The sequence below is a fragment of the Pleurodeles waltl genome, chromosome 1_1 (genome assembly GCF_031143425.1).
Source record: "Pleurodeles waltl isolate 20211129_DDA chromosome 1_1, aPleWal1.hap1.20221129, whole genome shotgun sequence".
Lineage (NCBI taxonomy): Eukaryota > Metazoa > Chordata > Amphibia > Caudata > Salamandridae > Pleurodeles > Pleurodeles waltl.
This window is the reverse complement of record NC_090436.1, coordinates 8,263,774-8,287,430: the sequence shown is the minus strand read 5'-3', so window position 1 is coordinate 8,287,430 and position 23,657 is coordinate 8,263,774. Positions and strand designations below refer to the sequence as shown.

Sequence of the window (23,657 nt, the reverse complement as noted above, 5' to 3'; positions counted from 1 at the left end):
ACAAGTTCAACAAGTCTCCCGCAATGCGTGGCTGAAATATACACAATTCAATGATGTGCATCAGACTTGTCTCACCCCATATCGCCTCAGCAAGATGTTTCCTGCGACACATGCCAAATGCCCTAGAAGTAATTTACCTGCTGCAACGTTCATTCACATTGTTTGTAAGTGTCCCCCGTTGCGACACACATGGGATCAGGTAATGGAACTGGTGTCAGACATTGTGAAGGTACAAATTCCCCAGAGAGCGATGGTTTGCCTGCTGGGTATTGCGGCGTGCACCAAACACAATAAACACTGTCTGAAACTCACTACCTAGCGACTGTGTTATATAAGCGACTGCTTGCGATGCAGTGGAAGGCCACGCGCCCCCTACAGTAATTACTTGGCTGAGAACGATCCACAAGTGGGCAGTAGCTGAGCCTGAGGCAATGATCCGATACTGGGCTACAAAGGACTGCTGCTTCCATTGTTGCTTGGGACGGTACATACAACGCATAGCCGAGAAGTTACACTCCCCTGAGATAGACAGACACTAGCAAAGTGTCCTACCTTAGGGCGCCCAGTTGATATTCCACATAGGGCTGAGCCATTGGGCATGTTGTTGATTGCAAAGTACCTTACTAACTTGAAATAACTACTTACACGTCACACGGACCTTGCATTTCCCTCTCTTCCATTCTTGCTTACCCTTGCTTGCTGAAACTCAGTTTCGACATGGGTGCTTCTCCTCTCCCCACCTCTCCCCCGCTCTCTGCCCCTACTCTCTCCCCACACCGGACTCTGTTGATAAAATGATACATACCACCGACTGCTTGCTTCAGACAGATGTTTGTTTGTGCTGCACAGTTGCATTGATATTTGATGATATCCTTGTTATATAGTTACTCCTTTAATTGGCAGATCCTGGGATTATCCTGCGGGGTTGGGACTACTCTTTTCCCAGGTTCCCACATTGCCACCTCGTTATGGTGGCCTTAAACTCTTGCTTGATATCTATGGTGACACAGGAAGTAGCTCATGACACCTGTGATGTTATGTTACATGCAAATTAAGACCTTTTCGTAAATGAACATAGTCTAAAATGCCAATAAAGAAATAATAAAAAAACAGGCATGACAGTGATTCAGCAGGTAACGGGAGCAGTGTTCTCCGAAATGATGTTGGGGAACCTACCTGAACTGGAGTCGGGCCTTATGGACTTCACGTCAACTTGGGTCACCATACTGACTGCAAAGGTATTAAACTAAAGGAATATTTGGTTAAACTATCAAAGGTGTTCACTGTACTACCAAATGAAACAGCTTTCCGTGTTCCTAGGGCTAGTGGAGTGCTAGGCAAAGTTTGTAGTAGACTGTGCTACCAAAACATGCAACCTGCGGGCACTGCTAAAAAATGATGTTAAAATGTATGGAGTTAAAAGCGTGGGTGAGTTGGTGAAGTTGAAAGATGAGATGAGTCTAGTTTGATATTTGAAACCATTCGACATGAATGGCCACACAATCATAATCAGGGATACGATTTGAGTAACTATGGTTTAAGGCTTGTGTTAATGCATGTGCGGGATATCAAGGAACTAGCCGTGGCTCAAGCATCCAGAGTAGTGAGTAAGGCGAAGGCTAATGATTCACTTGCGGAATAGGAAGCGTTTACCGGTTGATGTGATGTCACTCATAAAGACAACACCCCAAATAGCCAAGTGACTGTTTCAATTTGAAGAGTTTGGCTTTAATATGGAATACATTGCAGGACTGAGGGATGTCACCACAGCATACTTGTCCAATTTGCTGGTGGGTGGAAACAAGACACATGAGAGTGTAGAGGAATGCGTGGGAGCCAAAGTGAGTGAAGTAACGTCAAGGCATGTGTCTCATGAGGCGGGGTTGAAGGAAGCCGAAAATGATGAGGTATTGAAAAACGGCTGCACATATTTCCAAAAATGGTGATCTAGGAAGATCAACGTTTAGAAGCAAGGCCTTTTGAAGGAATAAATTGAGAATTATTTTACCAGGTTGGGGATTTGAGAAGAAAAAATTTACTGGTGGTCCTAATAGTTTTTAGGTAAATGATGATGGAGATGACACAGAAAGGACATGTAGGACTGAGTGCCATGAAGAGGAGGCTAAGGGCCAATTTTTGGTGGCTAGGATGGTACAGAGATGTAAAGACCATGTTTAGAATGTGTACAGCTTGTGCCTAAGCGATAAGTCGCAGAAAACAGCAGCGTGCCTGAATCACTAAAGTAACAAAGTTGTTTAGGCTGCGGAAGAAGATCGCCCTCGACATATCAGATCTATTTCACACAGTGGATTCAGTTTCAATATATACACTGCTTATGATCGATTATATCTCACATTGACCAGAGATCAAGTTTGTCAAGCAAGTGAAAACAAGGACAGTTATAACATTTTTGGTCGTGTTTTTGGAAAGAGAAGGAGTGCATTCGAAGCTGGTAATTGACAATGGTGTGCAAGTTGTATCAGTGGAAATGAAGAGATTCCTGGACTGACTGAGTGTGCTACATGTGATAATAATGTATTACCCACAAATCAATCGGCAAGTAGAGAGGTGGAACTGAGTATTGAAAGAAAGTTTGGTTTAAGGGTGTGGTTTGGATGGATGCTATCAGAAAGTTGATATGGGTATACCATACCATGGCTAATGTTATCACTGGTGAAACCTCGTATAGGCTTATGTGAGGAAGAAATTTAGGTTTGGGGCTTAAACAAAGCTTGGTGTTTATGAGAGAGACTGGATGTAGTATTGTTGGCCATACTGTAAAGAAAGGTAGTCCTGCTACAGATCTCAGATTTGAGGTGGTGAACTGGATCCAAGTAAAGCTTGGACATAGAGGGCCCGATTCACAACGTTAAAGTTAGACTTAAGTGTAAGTTTACTACTTTTTGCTATTCACAAAGGAAAGTTACTACTAGTAACATTATTACTAGTAATTTTACTTGCAGTAACTTTACTACTGGTAACTTTACTACTAGTAAGTTAACTAGTAGTAAAGTTATCAATTGTAACTCACCTTTATGAATAACAAAAAAAGTAATAAATTTAGACTTAAGTAGTAAATTTAGGGCCAGAATTACAAGGCTCTTGCGCCCCTTAGTGGCACATTTGTGGCAAATTGTTTGCTGCAAATGTGACACTAACGGGCCACAACCATAGCGCCATATATACAAGGAGGCGCAAACTAGGTTTGCACCCCCTAGTAAACACTTTGCGCCACATCATGCATAATATATGCATCCTGTATGCAAAGGGGGCATTCCCTTGTTAGAGGGTTGCTAAAAATGGCGCAATGGAATCTACAAGATTCAATTGCACCATTTCTAGCTTCATATTTAACGCCTGCTTAAAGCAGGCGTGACACTGAGGCTCCCATTGTTTTCAATGGGCCTCTTAACACTATACTGGATTAGCGTAATTGTTTTTACGCTAATCCAGTATAGCGTTACAATAGCATCAAAAAAATTACGCTATTGCCCCCTAAAATGCGCCATGCTGTGCCGTATTGTAAATACAGGGCTACCATGGTGGCGTTAGGAGATGCAAGGGGGCCGCAAGAAAAGTGGCGCGTCACTAGTGGCGTGTCACTTTCTTGTAAATATGGCCCTAAGACTTAAGTCTAATTTTAGAAAAGTGGCACTTCATCATATGCAGCACCACTGTTGCTGAGCACCTTAGTGGCCCCCTAATGCCACCATGTGTGCGCCATATGTAAGATACGGCACACCATGGCTGTAGTAAAGGAACAATTGTCAGAATTTTTAATGCTAGTTTGGCGTTTTGCAGGATTAGCGTTAAAAGAAATTAAGCTAATCCTGCAAAGCACCTAGGACAATATTTATACTTTTTTAGCGCCGCATTTGTGTGACGCAAAAGCGGTGCAAACTTACAAAATATAATTGTAAAAATGATGCAAATGCAGCGCTGAAATAGTATAAATAATGGCTCTAGAGTCCCATTGAAAACAATGGGAGCCTCATTTTAACACTGCTCTGTGCAGGGGCTAAAAATGCATTAAAAATGGAGCAAAGACATCTTTTGGATTCTTTGCGCCATTTTTGGTCTCTTCTAACGGGGGAACGCTCCCTTTGCATACATTATGCCTGGCGCAGGGATAATATGGTGCAAGGGGTTACAAAGTGGTGCAATGCATGCATTGCGCCAATTTGTAACTACGGCGTCTGTAAAAAGCCACCTTAGCGCTGCGTTAGCGTAAAAACAATTACGCTGTGGCAGCGCTAAGGTGGCGCTAGGGGCTCTTCAATATGCCCCTGAGTTTACTACGTTTGGCATTCACAAAGGTAAGTTACAATTAGTAACTGTGCTATGTAATCATCTCTGCACGGCCCCTGACCATGCTGGACTGCGGAGGCCAGAGTTCAGACCTGGACTCGAGTGGCAGTTAATGGCTTGTCCTCTTATGAATAAGGCTGTATATTGTTCTTTTAAAATAAAAGTATTAACGGCCACTCACGTGTTACACCTCCCTCTGGTCCAACCCACCCTTTTTACTACATTGACCCTTGTTTCTATAAACCAGCACCGGAGTTTGTGCATTCTACTCAGTGGGAGCTTGCCCTGGAACTTTGTTCAACTTTCCAGTGAGCGTTGTTACCTATTTCACAATCTGGGAATCAAGCACATGAGGCTCTCCCATAACACAAGCTTGTAATCAACTGGAGAAATTCATCACTGACGAAATGTGAGAAACAGTACACATGACTGACTCTGCCTAAGTCCCTCTATCCTTCTGGAGTACTGCTCTGATATGTTCCTAACTTTGCCGTTTCTCTAACGGCCTTCCTGAATCACTGACCTGTTAGGACATTGGAAGACTTAACCATCAGTGTGAACAAATGGAACGAAGACTTACCTTCCATGATGGACTCTCCACAGGGCGTGGTTTTTTCACGACTGGCGCTAGTTTTTCTGCTGTGGTCTCCTTGAACATGCTTCGATAGCAACGTTTGAGCATCCCTGGTGGGGAGACAGGAATATGCTCCTCACCTCTCAAGTGACGTTCGTACGGGAGAAGAAGCCTATTGGTGACAATGGGAGAAACAGGGCAGTGAAATCACAGGTCAGACACAGAAATTAGTGCGGGGCTTGCAAGCATTCTGTCGCTAGTGGGGAATTCAGCATTCAGTATCAGACATAACATCATACTTTGGCCTTTTCTGGAGGCGAAGAGAGCCCTGGATGACTGGGAGGAAGAACTCAATAACAGAAGTGGGACAATCAATCTCTGAATGCAAGGCCTGTCTGAAGGTGCGGAGTGAGACATACTGAGATATTTCTGGAACACAGAAATCTGGAAGTAATGAACAGAAAAGTAGCACCCAGAGCAATTCTATTTCTTGTCTCATCAGTTGCGCACTGTGACCAGCGGCTGGATTGCACCTGACGTTGATTTTAGGAGAGGGTTCACTGCACGTTGTGACTGAAAGCTTGGGGAACCACACTTGTTCAGATATTATGCTCTTTTGCGCATTTTATGCTCCTTTATGCAAATAATTATTTGAATACTGGTTTTCAGGCGCTCGCTCAAGAGCATGTGATGAGGTTGTAGACTAAAGGGACCAGTGTACTGAGTCTGTAACAGAAACAACAAGAACTCTGGTTTTTGGTACAGAACAAAAAATGGATATGCTTAGAAATGGATATTGCAGGAAATATGATGCTGAAAGGCAAATCAGGGCAAACAAAATACACATCCCCACCCTGTGTAACATGGACCTAGGAATAGTTCGGAGCATTTGGTACTCACAGAACTTTTGTATTCCCCTTTGAGGGATGTTTCTCACACATAATTGAGTTCTAATAGTGATTCATTTGATAGTTCTTCCGTCCCAGGGCGCTGCAACTAATGACTGTTTGTTACAAAATTTAACTGTACTCAGTTTACCAGCTTCAGGAATCTTACAGGTGGAAGACAGAATATGTTGGCAATGAGTGTTATCCTGATTCTAGAATGTTTATATGCACTTTGAAGAAAAGGTACAAGTTATGATGAAAATGATCAAAGCAACATACATTATACAAAAAAAGAAAATATTGATCTGGCTATCAGGCTGCCACCTATCTCTACTCCGTCAGGTCATCAGGTTTCTAGTTCCGGGCTTTCATTTGCTAACCCACGGTGTTCTGGGAGATGAGGTTTGGGTTGCTTCCCTTGAACCGATTGGACGGGCAGACTGGAGGGCACATTTTCACGCCCGTGTGCTTCCAGTGCTTCACTTTTTGTGACGGACCGGCGGCACAGAGTGCAAGACCCCTATCTACAAGGCCACGCAAAGCTAGTTTGCGTGGCTTTTCACGGCCTCCTACATTTGGTGTAAGGCAACGCAGAGCAAGTCGCTACATTGCCATACTCTGTGCCAGGGAGGTGTACCTTTGACGCTGCAGTGGGCTTTCCCACGCGACATCCATGGGGTTTGACACATTCCCAGATTTACAAGATTCTGTAAACCTGGGAATGTGTCAAAACTGTACGCCTCCCCAGGCTGGAGCAACGAGGAAAATATCTTTCTTTCGTCTCATTTTTTCTCTTTCTATGTGTGCTGCGGAATGCAGCACACATAGAAAGAGGAAAATGCCTCTCTGGATTGTTTTTGTGCAGGAAGGGCCACCTTCCTGAGCAAAAACAATCCTGCCAACATCGCAGATACCCTTGCATCACCCTTAAACCAGCAATCTGTGCGCCAGCGCGGGGGAAAGGACAGAAATGCACTATATCTTGTAATTACGATGCATTTCGAACTGGCGTAGGGCATCACAACAGAAAAGCTTGCCCACTGCCATATGCCTATTCCTAGTACCTATGCCCCTTGCTTTCAATAATCTGGTACCAGGAAAGCCAGCACTGGAAATGCAGTGCCCGATGACACGTAACAAGATGGCACCTCTACCCGGGTATCCAAACCATGAAGTTAAGAGTCTCTCCCCCAAGGACTGTCGAAATCTCATTCTGACAAAGAACTATACCATATTTTAATTAGAGGTGAACGAAATTTTGATAATCTCCTTTAGTGTAATTAGGTGAAATTCAGTGAAAAGTTTGTGAAATTAAGCACAATTATGTGAAATGTAAATCTGTCCTTTTGTGCTATATTTTAGCACAAAATGCGCCCTCGCAATAATGTTTGACAGAAGGACGTATTTTGCTCTAAAATAATAGCTTCAAAAAATAAGTAGCCGCCGTCAGCAGTCTCTGGTATTCCGGGAGCTTGCGTTATTCCAGCACTCCTGCACTATAATTTTGCTGCGACCGACAGATTAATTATGAAACGTGGCATAGCAGTGTAATTTCAGGCAATTCAGTGATGTCGCCGTATTTTAAATTTCACCCTGGCCCACTTTTAGCGAGAGACGGTGAATGTAACTTTGGGCATGTCTTAGAGTTTGACGGGCGGGTTACTCTATCACAAACCGGACGGATATCCCATCCGCTGTATTAGGATTCCCATAGGATATAATGGGATCGTAACACGATGGACAGGACATCAGTCCCATTTGAGACAGAGTAACCCCATCCGCCAAACTCTGAACCAGGCCCTTATGCGTTCGATCAGCGGCTTGTCCAGAACAATCTTTGTTTTTATTGGATGGCGGTCCTCAACGTCCTACATGGAAGCCCGCCCTTTTCACTCACCGGCCTGATGGTTTAGACGCAGAGGAGTTGAGTTCTGTTGATTATTTTGAAGATTAAGAACCAAAGACCCGAGTTTTAATCCCGGCTTCCACACATGAACTAACTGTGTGATACTGGGCAAAATATCTATCTCCCTACTTAGGTGTCACTTAGTAATGTACTATGTAAAAAACTGGACACTTTTGATGAGATTAAAAGTCTGCCTACAATTACCTTCCATAATGTAAGTACGGTCTCATACATATTGCCTCTGCCTCGTACTGGCTCACCTTTCTCTTTTCTTAGGCTCACTCCATCACCCTTTTTCTATTAGTGTTTCCTCTCTCTCTATCTCTGTATCTCTATCTCTGTATCTCTGTATCCCCCCCGAGCCCTGATGAGGATCCTGCCAATTTTTGGGGGATCGAAACGCCTTGACTTTGTAAACATGGTCCCTAAAGGATTGTTGAGATCTGGTTGTAGCGGGCCGTGCTGTTCTTGTGATTTATCAATTGAGTGTATCACGTCTGAAGCAGGGCCACTGACACTATGCAAGAGAGGGGAGGGTCAAATTATGCGGCAGGGTTAAGTAAATTATGCAGCAAGAAAAGGCAAATTCTGCAGCATTATGCGGCACGTTTTATGACAGTGTTCATTCATTATTTAGTAATTTTAAAGTTATTAACACTGTCTGGGCATAGGTTGCACCTCTTCATTACCAGTTTAACACTCAAACACAGTAGTTAGCTACAGAAAGGTGAATAGTCAAAGGGCCTTCCACTTCGCGGCAACACATGTTGCTGCGTATTTACTAACTTTTGACCCATTTGAGCTAGAAACAAATCTTTTTTGTTAATATCTGCAGAATATGTGGCAGATGATGGATTATGTGGCAAATGCAGCAAATCTACAATTATGTGAAAATTGCAGCGGCCGTACGATCGTATAGTTCCAGTGGCCTTGCTCTAAAGATGAAACCAAGGAGGTTTATTTTGCACCAACATTCACTGAACCGCTACATGTATTGCAGTTGTGTTTTATAAACTCCTTTGAATAAATGGCATTTGTTATTTGGTTCTTTGCATCTAAAGTATTGTGTCTAGGGACCAGTGTGTCTTTTTGTTCTAGTTAATACCTCAGGTCCCCAGTGATCCTTGGAGCTCCCTTCTTAAATATGATCATGATATTCTGGAGCTCATGCTCTGGTTGCCTAGTTCTAGGGTCTACATGTTCAGCATCTGAACCCCTGCAATGTTGGTCAGTTTCACCGACCCCACAACTTGCACCCTTGGACCTGGGGGCGCGGTACAAACACATCCCCCATTGATAACACAACCTTTGCCCAACAGAGTGGCTCCAGCCAGACATCTCACGCTACAAGGATGGGCCTACCTGTACAGGTGATGGTGTACCTAGCAACCTTGGTCTCCATAATACAAGACGCAGCCCCCAAAACTCACAGTACGTATACCAGGAACCCCATTGCTCACCTCCTACGGAGTCGGGTCCATATCCACTCACTGCGTCAAACCCCAGTGGCCTTAAGGCTGCTTTAAGCTATCAGCTGCTTGGAGAGGGTCTAGAGCTTGAGATAGAAGTGGGCGGTAATTGGACAACCAGGTGGTGGTCCCATCTGCTCACCAGCCATATGCAGAGTGGGGGGATTGGTGGGTTTCTTGACAGAAATGGTGCAACAAGCTCTTCACGCTCCACCATCAGGAAGGTCGACTTCTCAGGGGTCCCGCTAATGTACATGGTGCCATGAGGGATGCCTGATTTGGGATGATTCCTCTGATACCACCCCCAATGGCTTTTTTCCTGTTCTAGTACACTCTGAACCACAGGGGTCACTTCAGGACCCCCATACCTGCTAACTTCAATATAAAATAACCGTGTGAGAAGGGGTGAGGCATTGGAAGGGCGGGTTTCATGCTGAGAACACCCTAAGAGGCTCTTCTGACCCCTCCCTTCACAAACTTCCCTCACCCCAAAAAACACAAAACCTTTATGGGGCTCCCGTCAAAGTCCTGGGTATTGCAAAACTTTCAATGGACACTGGCTGGTCAGAGCCTACAAAGACGAGCCGGAAAGACGCTTTCGCCCTCCCTTCAAACGTGTGATATCGACTCTCTTCACTAGACCATTGTGTGGCGGGAGGAGCCCATGTGAAGGGAGGAGCCCATGTGAAGGGAGGGAGGAGCCCATGTGAAGGGAGGGAGGAGCCCATGTGAAGGGAGGAGCACATGTGAATGGAGGAGCCCATGTGAAGGGAAGAGCCCGGAGGAGCCCATGTGAAGGGAGGAGCCCATGTGAAGGGAGGTAGGAGCCCATGTGAAGGGAGGAGCCCATGTGAAGAGAGGGAGGAGCCCATGTGAAGGGAGGAGCCCATGTGAAGGGAGGGAGGAGCCCATGTGAAGGGAGGAGCCCATGTGAAGGGAGGAGCCCACGTGAAGGGAGGAGCCCACGTGAAGGGAGGAGCACATGTGAAGGGAGCCGATATTGTGTGACACACGTGGAACCCTTGAGTTGACAGGTCTAGACGCTGCTTTTGTTTTTTCCCAAAGACAGATCCTCACTCTGTGAGCCTCTCCGTGGAGAAGATAAAACTGCAGCAGGTCCCCCAGATGTGACTCTTTCACCGAAGAGCCGGACATACAGGCGGGTGCACTCTGGGGCTCTCATCAGGGTTGACCAGCAGAGGCTCAGGGCCTGATTTAGAGTTTGGCGAACGGGTATCATATCTGCCGTATTCCATAGGCTATGATGGAATTGTAAGACGGGGGACGGGATATCCGTTCCGCTTGTGATGGAGTAACCCCTCTGCCAAACTCTAAATCGGGACCTCAGGGTTTACCCGCCGGGGCAGGGAGAGCAGAGTTTGTCCCTACCCTACGGCTGGTCCACCCTACTCCAGATGACCACCTTAGGATGGAACATACCAAGAATGGCTGTGACGGGAACAGTGCTGCACCAAATGCACCAGGACCGTTGGCACTGTGCTTCCCATGCACCCCCATAATACACCCCAGAAGCCCTCAGCAGGACGTACTCACTTCTCATAGTGCTTCCTGGTGCAAGTAGCAGCGCTGGTGCTGTGGGGGTTCGCGCCAAGCTCGTTGTACACCTGTCTCCAGAGCTGCTTCAGCGTGACCTGAGGACAAGGGCAACTGGTCAGTTTATACACTTCATGACACACTTCGGCCATTTCAAAGCACTAATAACAAAAGATTTTACTCAAGATATATAACATCCAAAGCACTTTTACTACTATAAAAATAGATTGACAAAATAAGGTAGTATGACCATCACAGTAGTATCCATGCTACCTTCCGAGGGAGAACGGAGGGCCGGGTACGTCACGGATCTCAGCTGCACAGTGACCGGTTCACTGAATGTTGGATGGGGTCCCTAGGGCCTTACGGGGCACAAGTTATACAAGTAATTACAGCTGCATTTCTATGGTTTTGTACGTGTCAACTGCAAGCCTTTTGTTTTTCTCACTGAATTTCTAAGGTTTGTTTAATTCTATTTCCTAACTATAACATCCCTGTAACCTTTGCTTTTGTAAGTGAAATTCGACTTTTTCATTTACTGTAAAATAATTTTCATTACTATAGTCTAATCCATCCATGAACACGCATGTGCACTGCAGAAGCTTGGCTGCAGGGCCTACGGCCAAGCCCCTATAACCACCCAAACCTGCGCCACACATGGCCAAAGGCAGTGCACAATGGGGTTGGCAGCAGGGCCTGGCCTGTGGCCAGTCCCTGCGGCCAACACCTCAAACCAACCAACCTCAAGCTGTGCACGGACTTTGGCCATACGCTGTGGAAATTGGGTGTAGGTCCGCATTACCCCCCCTCCTCTGGCTCATTTCAGCCCCCGGGACCCTATTCACTGGGGACCGGCCTTCAATAATTAATTTTGTTATGGCCCTCTCCACAGGCCGATCTCAGCCCCAGGGACCCTATCCCACACCCTAAACAAAATATTACATTTTTACAGGGAGAGAGGCCATTCAGCCCCCTCCCTAGGCAAATCCGAGCCCTGGGGACTCCATCCCATGGGTCCTGGCCTAAATACTTAATTTCTGTTGGAGTGGGGGGGCCATGTGGCCCCCTCCCCAGACTGATCTCAGCCCCGAGACCCCATCCCGTGGGTCCCAGCCTATACATTTATTTTATTTTGGGGACGGGGCTGCATGGCCACCCTCCCAAGGCTGATCTCTGCCCCTGGGACCCCATTTCCTGGGGCCTGGCCTATACATTTATTTAATTTTTTTGGGGAGGGGGGCCGTATTGCCCCCTTCCCTATATTGCTCTCGGTCCCAGGGACCGCATCGCGTGTGGTCTGGCCATGTGAGCTGGGTACCCCCAGGGCACCCAGTCACAATGTTGGGGACCGCAGGGGGAGACTGAAGACCCCCGTTGTCCTAGCCAGCTCGCCTTCTCCTGTGGAGCCGGCATTGCTGTTACAGAGAGGGAGCTGCTAAACATGCAGCTCTCTCTCTGTCACAGCAATGTTTCCTCTGTTCCCCTCCCTGCATCTCCGCAGGCAAGAAAACTGAAGGAAACCTCCACTCTCAGCAAGGGAGAGCTGTTTGATAGCAGAGTGTTTCCTCTGACTTGGTGGGAGCTGTCAACCCCCCACCCCCAAAACAGAGCAAACAGCTATGTCCCTGGGGTGGGCTTCAGGACACAGCAGGAGCCAGCCCTGGGGGGTGGCCATCCCCAGGGCCATTTGAGGCTCCTCGAGGGAGGCCGTGCAGCCCCCCTCCAACATAAGTAGCCCGGGATGTGGTGGTCCAGGGGGTCGGGGTTCGGCGATGTACCCCCTTCATGATTTAAATTGAGCCCCGGGGAGGTGACAGTCCCCGGGGCAGCAGGGGAACCAGTGGGCACCATTGTATTTCATTAAACAATGTGCCCCGGGGAGGTGGGTGCATTCAAAATTTAAATGCCCCCAGGACCTGGACCACATAGGGGCTGAATTTAATTGAGCTCTGGAGCCTGCGCTTGTTTTTAAAAAAAATTCGGCAGATACAGGGATACTCCATATCTCCTGCTGAAAATTTTACAAAAATGCTTTTTTGCTCTGGGGTGGTTCCTTTGGGACCCCAGCAACAGAGCTAAGGGGTCACAGTGTCCATACCCTGGCCCCTTTTCTTTTAGTATTTCAGGGACTTAGCTGAAGCCGAGAAACAACACAGATGCCAGCACTTCCTTGTTGAAGTGTACTCGGCCAATCAGATCTCAGCACGAGATCGGGAGGGTTCGCAGAGCCTTCGCGTCCCTATATATACAAATTAGTTTTTTCTCTAAAATTCCAAAAACTACTGAATGGATTTACAACAAATAACAAAAGGATGCTTTCTGGACCAAGAGCTACTTTTCTGCCAAATTTGGTGTAATTCTGTTCAGTGGTTCAGGCACTAGTCCCGTTCAAAATCTCTAAAGGAATGAACATGGGAAATGCACCTTTTTCGACCTCTCTCCCTTTTTCTCGACCCCTGCTTGACGGATCACCCCAAAACCTTCCAGACACCAGCCGACATGAGCGTTAAATTTTTGGGGAAAATTTTGTGAAGATTTGTCAGCGGTGCCAAAGACAAAGGCAAATAAAAAAATGCTTTTTTTATAGAAACTAGGTCCTAACTATAATTACCTACTGGAGACCACCAGTAGGTTTTATATATATATATATATATATCACAAAACAATGCTCCAAAGGAACTTACAGCACTCATCGGGTTTCCAAATTGCAATTTATTCATGCCAGCAGACGCGTTTCAGCAAGAACTGCCTTTCTCAATGCGGTTTTTCAAATAGAAAGAATCTCCTTCTTAGTCTCATTTAAAATGTCTTTCAGTTATTCCCGTGATGAAGAGATCATTGTCAGTGAAAGCGGACTGTTATTTCCTCCTTGCGTCCCTTATCAGCTTCCTGCCATCTTGTCATGATTGAAAAGATGTGAGTCATTCACTGCACCTGATGGCTTTCTTCATAGCTTTAGTCGATATTATCCTCAAAGTTTATACAAAGCACCAGGTGCAAATATTGCAATACATACGGCTGATAAGTAGTTCGTAGCACGTACGTGAGCAAGGCTACGGCTGAAACGCGTTGTACTGGGAGGAAGCATTGGTGAATAAAGGATTTTGGACTTCCATTTGGTGTCCGGGAACTTTCTGTATGGTACCAGAAGCGTTTTTGGAATATATATATATATACATATATATATATATATTTATATATATATGTATATATATACTTTTTATATATATATATAAATATGCCTGCCACCAGTCGGATGATGCCATAGAAGGTGTCATCAGTGATATAAGATGTGGAGTGATTAGCTGTGCATGGCGAAGGCACGAGTCAAAGTTACCTTAGGGCAAAGTTATAGTTACTTAAAAGAACTCTAATTAATATGGGAAATGCAACTTTTTTGTGAGCCCCCTTTTTCTCGGCCCCGCTTTACGGAACACCCTGAAACTTTCTATGCACAACAAGGACACTTTTTTGGGAAAATTTCGTGAGGATTCGTCAAACTGTGCCAAAGATATATGCAAGTCAAAAAACGCTTTTTCTATGGAACAAAACAACTTTTTCGTTTTGTTATTAACTATGTCGCAGTTTTATGAATCATCACAAAATTTTCCAAGAAAATACAACGATCACTTCAGTGTCTTTCTAGGAAGTTTCAGGGGGCTCCGTCTAGCCGGGACCGAGAAAAATGGGGGGTCCCAAAGCTCTTTTTCCCCATGCATTTTGCCATAGGGAGTTTGAACAGCAATTGCGCCCCAGTCACTGGACAGAATTACACCAAATGTGTCAGAAAGGTAGCTCTTGGTCCCATAAGTGCACATTTTCCATTCAGTAGTTTTTGAGAAATCAAAGAAAAACAAATTTGTATTTATAGGGACACGGAGGATCTGCAAACCCTACTAATCTCATGCTGAGATCTGATTGGCTGCTAATCCTTCAACAAGGAAGTGTTGGCAGCCATCTTGGGACTCGACTTCAGCTGAGTCCCTGAAAAATAGATGCAAAAAAGCAAAGGGGGCCAGGGTAGAGTCACCCTGACCCCTTGGTTCTGGTGCTGGGGTCCCAAAGTGACGCCCCCATCCCCAACGAGCAAAAAAGTATTTTTTTACATTTTTTGCCATGACTCACGGCAGATCCTCGGATCTGGCAAAAAAAATAAAAATAACAAGTGCCGGCTCCGGTGCTTGCTTTAACTGCAGCCTCCGGGGGCATTACCATTATGAAATTTAGGCTGGGGCACCCAGCCCCCATGCAACCCCGGCAGACCGCCACCTCCCCGGGGCTTGGAAAAAATTAAACACGGGGGGCTTTCAGCCCCCCTGCAGCCCTGGAGACTGCTACCTCATCAACGCTTTGAATAAATCTAACACAGGGGCCACCCGGCCTCCCTGCAGCTCTAAGGGCACACTACCTCCCCGGGTCTTTTAAGAAATATAACGTGGGGTGCCACCTGACTAGCCCAGGGGACCACCACCTTCCTGGGGCTACAATAAAAGAGTGAAGGGTGTCTGTTTCGAAACCCCAAGGACCGCCACGCTTTGAAAAAATGAAACACAGGGCCCCTTGCAGACCCGGGAACACCACCTCTTTTCCATCTCATAATACGAGAGAGAGAGGGCGAGTGTCATTGCAATGGTCTCTCCAAGCAATGACTTCAAAGAGTCAGACTAGCAAGATGTTTGGTACGAATGTTGTAGTTATGTTTGGATGCAGAGTGGAACAGAGTCACTTCTGGGCTGATGGTCAAGGTCTTGTGCTGTCACTCAGGAGGCTGAAGGTTCAAATCCTAGTATCGCTTGGCAGTGTGTCTGTTTATTTACTGGTGTTTTGACTGTTAAACCTTCCTAGTGATGGAACATTCACATGTATTTCGAATCACATGCGTGTGTTGACTGTCATAGGTATGTCTAGAAGCATCACAGTAAGGAGTCACCTATGTTCTAAAGGTTAAGGTCAGACACCCCGCACTGAAATTGAGGCTCTACTCCAGGCGTGCCAGGGGCCATTTTCCTTCTTTAATTTCTTTAAAACTTCAAAAGTTTAAGGTTCATGCTGAAAGGTGATCTCACTCTTTTTAATTGACAAAAACATATTTCTTTTCCATTTGTCAAAAAATATCTCATTCTAAGTATATCATTCATCAAAGCCTATCTCTCTCTCTCTCTCAATCTCTTACTCTCTCTCTGAAGGCCGTGCATGGCACAAGGCAGGGTGGTTATAGAGGGTTGACCACTTTATACTAAAAAAACAAAGATTACAGGGACGTTATAGTTAGGTTCTGAATTTTCTCATACAAAACCATAGAAATTCAGCAGTTATGGTTAGAGTTAGTTCAAGTAACTAAAACTTGCACCCTAAGGTAACTATAACTCGCGCCCTTGCCATGCACGGTTTCCTCATCAATACTTTTATTGTAAATCTTGCAGTGATAATATCAAAGATGCCATCAATGAACTAACTAGCTGTGCATTGCGAAGGTGTGAGTTATTGTTACCTTAGGGCGCACGTTATTTTGATTCTCAAACACCCCTATATCACACCCCTGGGGTCAGGGTACCTCCACCTCACTCCTTATACCACTTATCATTTCTATTTTCATCCCCAGGTACCCTCTCCAATAACATAAAATGGTGGCCGCAACTTTCTAGCCAGACAATTATAGTGCTTCTATTTGCGTGTGGCTTTGTGAAAATTCATGCATTTTTGTGATTTATTTGTGAAGGGTCCACGTCCCTAGATATATAAATTTATTTTCCCTTTAATATCTCAAAAACTACTTAACGGATTTACACCAGATAAACAAAAGCGTAATCTGTGTACCGAAAGCTAGCTTACTGCCAAATTTTGTGTCATTCCGTCCAACGGTTCGGGCTATAGTTGTGTCTAAAGTCCAATGGAAATTAACATGGGAAATGCACATTTTTTGACCCGCCCCTTTTTCTTGACCCCCACTTGACAGATCACCCCAAAACGTCCATGTGCAACAAGACTCACCAGGCCACTTTTTTTTATTTTATTTCATGAAGCTTCATCAAATGGTGCCAAAGATATAGGCTAGCCAATAAATGCTTTTTCTATGGATACATGGCCCTAACTATAACTACCTAGTGGCAAGTCCGGATTTGCGGATCCCAGGGAAAACATGGCCCCAGTTGGCTGGCCGCAAACTGACAGAAAAGTTGCAACAACCATTCTGGTTGTCGTATTGGCTGAGGAGGGGGGAAAGTAAGAGTGCAAAACCATATAAAGGGTCGGGATACATGTATCCCGACCCATAAGACACACCTTCGTGGGCAAACAATTGCCCAATTATGATTTTCTTTGTCCGATCCGCGGATCCACAGGTGGATCCATGGATCCGTGGCCCCACTGGATCCACCAGTGGATCCGTGGAGCCAGAGGAAAAAACAACCACTGCATCCAACCTTATGCTGCGCATGGCTGGAGGCCGTTTGCAGCTTGCCTTTGGGTGCATACAGGAGGGTTGGCTGCTGGGTCTGGCTATTCAGCCAACCCCCGCCGCGCAAGGTCTTTGGCCGTACGTGGCAGTTTTTATAGTTACATATGTGCATGCTAAAAAAACATAGAAATTCACTGAAAAAAAACAAAAGTTACAGGGACGTTATACTTAGGTTCTGAATTTACTCGCACAAAACCATATAAATTCAGCAGTTATAGTTATGTTTAACTCAAATAACTATAACTCGCGCCCTAAGGTAACTATAGCTCGCACCTTCGCCATCCACATATTACATCATTAATGACACCTTCGATGCCATCTTGATATTATCACTGCAACATTTGCAATAACATTATTGGTGAGAAAACTGTGCATTGTAGGGGTGAGAAATGGCCTGGATTTCAGATTCATCCTGCTGAAAGCTCCAGAGCTCGAGACTTCGAGGATTTGATTGGGGCCTTGCAGAAAAGCAATCCTACGACGTTGCATCGAAATCAGCTTGCTGGAGAGAACTGCACGACGCTGAGAGAGAAAAGCTCCAGAAAAACAAGTAAGTCCGAAGGTAAAATTTTGACCAAAGCCTCCACACAGTGTAATCGAGCAGGGCTCCATCGTGATTGGCCACAAATTGTGACTTGGTCTCAGTCTAGCGTGACCAGATGTCCCTGGTTGGTACTATTGGCTTTTAAGCACTAGAAAGCACGTTTTTTTACTTAATGTTTAAAAATTCATTTCTTCAGTTTCCTACGTTGGATTTTTGTCCTATGGTGTCATTTTGAAGATAACATTATTGCCTACATTTTTAAATTGGTGTGGGATTTTATTGTGTGATGTGTATTACTTATTAAATGATTTGCCGTATTCAAATGCTTTACGTAGCTATCCCCTGAGTTAAGCCTGCCTACTCACAGCCAGCTACCAAGGGTTGAGCCAGGGACTAATGTACTGAGACCTTGACTGGACCTAGTGCGGGGTGGTGGCGTGTTACTAAGTGTAGGCACCTATCTGCCCTTACTGATAATCCACCCTCCAACATAACAGCAGGGTTGCCTAATTTAGCGAGAAGGAAGGTCCAGCACCAAGCACGACAGAGTGCTCTCTTGACAGAACCCCAATTTAGTTCATCCCCAAACTCCCCCATGCACACACTGGATGTGAAGTCAATACAATTTTTTTTTGCCTAAGGACTATGGCCCTCATTCTGACCTTGGCGGGCGGTGGAGGCCGCCCGCCAAAGTCCCGCCGTCAGGTTACCGTTCCGCGGTCGAAAGACCGCGGCGGTAATTCTGACTTTCCCGCTGGGCTGGCGGGCGGTCGCCTTCAGACCGCCAGCCAGCCCAGCGGGAAAGAGGCTTCCACGATGAAGCCGGCTCGGAATCGAGCCGGCGGAGTGGAAGCTGTGCGACGGGTGCAGTTGCACCCGTCGCGTATTTCACTGTCTGCGCAGCAGACAGTGAAATACATGTAGGGGCCCTCTTACGGGGGCCCCTGCAATGCCCATGCCAGTGGCATGGGCTCTGCAGGGGCCCCCAGGGGCCCCGCGACCCCCCCTACCGCCATCCGGATCTCGGCGGTCCGACCGCCGGGATCTGGATGGCGGTAGGGGGGGTCGGAATCCCCGCGGCGGTGCAGCAAGCTGCGCCGCCGCGGAGGATTCAATGGGGCCGCGGTACACTGGCGGGACCCCGCCAGTGGTGCCGGTCCGACCGCGGCTTTACCGCCGTGGTCGGAATCCCCATTGGAGCACCGCCGGCCTGTCGGCGGTGCTCCCGCGGTCCTCCGCCCTGGCGGTCAAAGACCGCCAGGGTCAGAATGACCACCTATGTCCATTTCTTTCTTGATGTTGACTTCCATGAAGAAATTGTGCATCAAACAAATCTGCATGTCAAACGGTTTCTAGGGCTCTCTAAGTAAAGGTGAGCTTAGAATTTACTTGGAGAGCCCGGGGAGTTAAAAACATTTCGGGCCTTACGCTGAAAGTGGGAATAGTGCACAAACTGAGAAAATCAAGTATACAGTCCTACTAGTCTACTCATTTTGTGCAACAGCAAGCTTCACACTGGTCATGAGCAGCAATAGGTTTTTGATTTTGAAGCTTATGCTGCATTCACTGATAATTCTGCTGCATTGCCCTGTGATCATCCATACCATGACAGGTTGTTTAAAATGTGACATGTCGGGTAACATTTGTCTGCCAGGTTTCCATAGATTTATACTCCTGAAAAGAATTTACATGTTGAAAGCTCCTTGATATTGTGCATAGGGTGACTGGTGTTCAGGCAGTACCTACCTAGTAGAAGAGTTTGGTATGGCATCAGCATGTAAATGCCACTGGTTGTATGTACAACCTGAGAGTATAAACAGGGAAGGACTCCGGGATAAATCCTGCAGGTTCATCTTCTACATTAAGAATAAATGCAAATATTTTAAGGGAGCCTGTCCAATCAATCCTTCATAAAGGTTATAACTATGGGTGGGCAGAATTCATGGATTTGAACTCTGTGGAATTCTGCAGAGTCACATAAACACTCCGAAAGATTCTGAGGAGTTCCGCCCACCCTTAGATAATGAGTGGCTACCCGAGTGATAACTAAGTGGTGTGACGGAAATGGTAACTTATTAGAGTAGTCTGTATTCGGGCCTGAGGAATGCTTGAAACTTATGAAGAGTCATTAGCAGGGCCAAATTATGATTGTATGAACAGGATTTTTGCAAGTAATTTGAGAAGGATTCATGTGGGTACCTGATTTCCTCATCTAAGCGGACTCTCTTGTGGTGTAGCATGGGGCCGCATGCTTTAGGTTTGGTCTGCACAAGTGCAGAAGTACAAGTATTTTCCGTTAGACCTTATATGCTCATACAGTAAAAGGCGTCCAAGTCATGGTTTTTCTGTGTTCCTGCCTTTTTACTCTAGCACTGGGTTTTGTGCACCCTCAAGGTTGTTTTGTGAGTCCAGAACATGGCTGCCTTCTTCCATCAGCAGTTTGTCTTCTCATGCATTGAAAAGCAATTGCCAGGTGTAGAGCAACACAATATTTTAATTGCGATAAACAAAATTGTGTTATTATGTACTTAGTGGTCCACCCACTTGTGAAAGAAGGACCTACCCTCTTCCCACCAGAGAGCATCTCTGCCATAATAAAGTGGGTTCTGACCTGTGAGGGGACAACTCACAGCACTAAACCGCTGATAGGTATTTAGGAATTGCCATTTCAGTTCAGACACTATAGGCAGGAATTATGGGTCCATACAGTCTTAAGAGAGGGACCCCACGTAAAATTGCCTAACAAAGAGAGATTAATGACGCGTCTAAGAAGACTGGTCCTTATGTATCTTCTGTGCCATTTTGTATGCGCGTTAACTTGTATAATGGTAATGCGCCATTGAAATGCAAATGGAAAGCATGGCCAGATAAGAACCATATACACAGCGCGAGCACACTAATGCAATAAAGCTTTATGGATTATGGATGATCTTATATTCGAGGAATTGTCGCAACAATGTTTTGTGTTGTGCATGTTAGAGTGTAAAATGTGACCAAATAATGCACAGCTCTTGTCCATTCGGTGGGACCTTTTAACAATTTGTCACCAGGCAGTGATGCAGCAGTTCTACGGATCACAAGGCGTCATTTTGAATGGTGGATCTAACTGAGGGGTTGAAACTTTCTTACCTGCGCTCCCAGGGTCAGCCCAGGCCACTTCAGACACCCTTTGGCTGCAGGGGATCCTTAGGTGAAGGCCAGCCTTAGGTGGAGGGGATCCTTAGGTGCAGGGGACCCTTAGGTGCAGGGGATCCTTAGGTGCAGGGGATCCTTAGGTGAAGGCCAGCCTTAGGTGCAGGGGATCCTTAGGTGCAGGGATTCGTAGGTGCAGACCAGCCTTAGGTGCAGGGGATCCTTAGGGGCAGGGGATCCTTAGGTGCAGGGGATCCTTAGCTGCAGGGGATCCTTACATGCAGGCCATCCTTAGGAGTAGGCCAGCCTTAAGTGCAGAGGATTCATCCTTAGGTGCAGGTGATCCTTAGGTGCCGACCAGCCTGAAGTGCAGGGGATCCTTAGGTGCCGGCCAGCTTTAGGTACAGGGGATCCTTAGGTGCAGGGGATCCTTAGGTGCAGGGGATCCTTACGTGCAGGCCATCCTTAGGAGTAGGCCAGCCTTAAGTGCAGAGGATTCATCCTTAGGTGCAGGCGATCCTTAGGTGCAGACCAGCCTTAGGTGCAGGGGGTCCTTAGGTGCAGGCCAGCTTTAGGTGCAGGGGATCCTTAGGTGCAGGTGATCCTTAGGTGCAGGGGATCCTTACATGCAGGCCATCCTTAGGAGTAGGCCAGCCTTAAGTGCAGAGGATTCATTCTTAGGTGCAGGCGATCCTTAGGTGCAGACCAGCCTGAGGTGCAGGGGATCCTTAGGTGCAGGCCAGCTTTAGGTGCAGGGGATCCTTAGGTGCAGGGGATCCTTACGTGCAGGCCATCCTTAGGAGTAGGCCAGCCTTAAGTGCAGAGGATTCATCCTTAGGTGCAGGCGATCCTTAGGTGCAGACCAGCCTGAGGTGCAGGGGATCCTTAGGTGCAGGCCAGCTTTAGGTGCAGGGGATCCTCAGGTACAGGGGATCCTTAGGTGCAGGGGATCCTTAGGTGCAGGCCAGCCTTAGGTGCAGGGGATCCTTAGGTGCAGGGGACCCTTAGGTGCAGGGGATCCTTATGTGCAGGGGATCATTAGGTGCAGGCCAGCTTTAGGTGCAGGGGATCCTTAGGTGCAGGTGATCCTTAGGTGCAGGGGATCCTTACATGCAGGCCATCCTTAGGAGTAGGCCAGCCTTAAGTGCAGAGGATTCATTCTTAGGTGCAGGCGATCCTTAGGTGCAGACCAGCCTTAGGTGCAGGGGGTCCTTAGGTGCAGGCCAGCTTTAGGTGCAGGGGATCCTTAGGTGCAGGTGATCCTTAGGTGCAGGGGATCCTTACATGCAGGCCATCCTTAGGAGTAGGCCAGCCTTAAGTGCAGAGGATTCATTCTTAGGTGCAGGCGATCCTTAGGTGCAGACCAGCCTGAGGTGCAGGGGATCCTTAGGTGCAGGCCAGCTTTAGGTGCAGGGGATCCTTAGGTGCAGGTGATCCTTAGGTGCAGGGGATCCTTACATGCAGGCCATCCTTAGGAGTAGGCCAGCCTTAAGTGCAGAGGATTCATTCTTAGGTGCAGGCGATCCTTAGGTGCAGACCAGCCTGAGGTGCAGGGGATCCTTAGGTGCAGGCCAGCTTTAGGTGCAGGGGATCCTCAGGTACAGGGGATCTTTAGGTGCAGGGGATCTTTAGGTGCAGGCCAACCTTAGGTGCAGGGGATTCTTAGGTGCAGGGGACCCTTAGGTGCAGGGGATCCTTAGGTGCAGGGGATCCTTAGGTGCAGACCAGCCTGAGGTGCAGGGGATCCTCAGGTACGGGGATCCTTAGGTGTAGGGGATCCTTAGGTGCAGGTCATCCTTAGGTGCAGGGGATCCTTAGGTGCAGGGGATCCTTATGTGCAGGTCAGCCTTAGTACATATGTCTCTGTGCTGTTACTCCCGGTGTAACACAGCGCTGCGCCGCATTAAACATGAGTAAACGTGCCCTGACGTGTTTATATGTGGTTTTAGTGTAGTAGGTGCAGGGGCAGGAGAGCCGGTGAGCAGCGGAGACCCTGCACTCTTGTGGTTTCCAGGGGACATGCGCACTGCCTGCGCATCAGCTAAAGTGAAAGTGCACCAACCCCGGGGGGCTGCATGGGGCACTCAGGGGGCAGCCACAGCGTTTTTAAAGCATCCTCCAGGCTCCCAGCATGAAGGGCCTGTCCGGCCCGGTAACTATTTTACAAACATTTGAGATAAGCAGTCCCCCTGCCTGGGCGGCCATCTTGGAAACATGGCACCCTGGGAGAGCAGTGCTGCATGACACACGTGGTCTTGGGAGGCAGTGACACGGCCACGCGGTGGACAGAGCTCACGTGTCCGCAGTGTGAGTGAGGAGTCCAGTGTTCCTACCTTTCCATCTCAGTCTGGCTTTGTCAGAGCATTTTATAGACTTATAAAATGCACACATGCCAACATTTTTAAGGTGGAAAGAGGGAGATTTTGAAAATAAACTCGGGGCAATTTATTTTTCCCCACAGATGATTAATATAGTGGGAGAGGATGTGGCTGTAGGAGGCTGGACTGGCTTGTAGTGAGTACCAAGGGGTACTTGCACCTTGCACCAGGCCCAGTTATCCCTTATTAGTGTATAGGGTGTCTAGCAGCATAGGCTGATAGATAATGGTAGCTTAGCAGAGCAGCTTAGGCTGAACTAGGAGACGAGTGAAGCTCCTACAGTACCACTAGTGTCATATGCACAATATCATAAGAAAACACAATACACAGTTATACTAAAAATAAAGGTACTTTATTTTTATGACAATATGCCAAAAGTATCTCAGTGAGTACCCTCAGTATGAGGATAGCAAATATACACAAGATATATGTACACAATACCAAAATA

At 46.8% G+C, this 23,657-nt stretch overlaps 1 protein-coding gene across 2 annotated transcripts in view; it reads right to left on the bottom strand.

Annotated features, from left to right (window-relative positions):
- LOC138250423 (uncharacterized) overlaps positions 1-23,657 on the bottom strand; it is an 89,327-nt gene that overhangs the window by 29,658 nt on the left and 36,012 nt on the right. For both annotated transcript variants that reach the window (XM_069205341.1, XM_069205415.1), the window contains 2 exons: positions 10,699-10,796; positions 4,889-5,054 (listed from right to left, as the gene is read on the bottom strand). In XM_069205341.1, the coding sequence (XP_069061442.1) occupies positions 4,889-5,054; positions 10,699-10,796 (264 nt within the window). The remainder of the gene's footprint in view (positions 1-4,888; positions 5,055-10,698; positions 10,797-23,657) is intronic.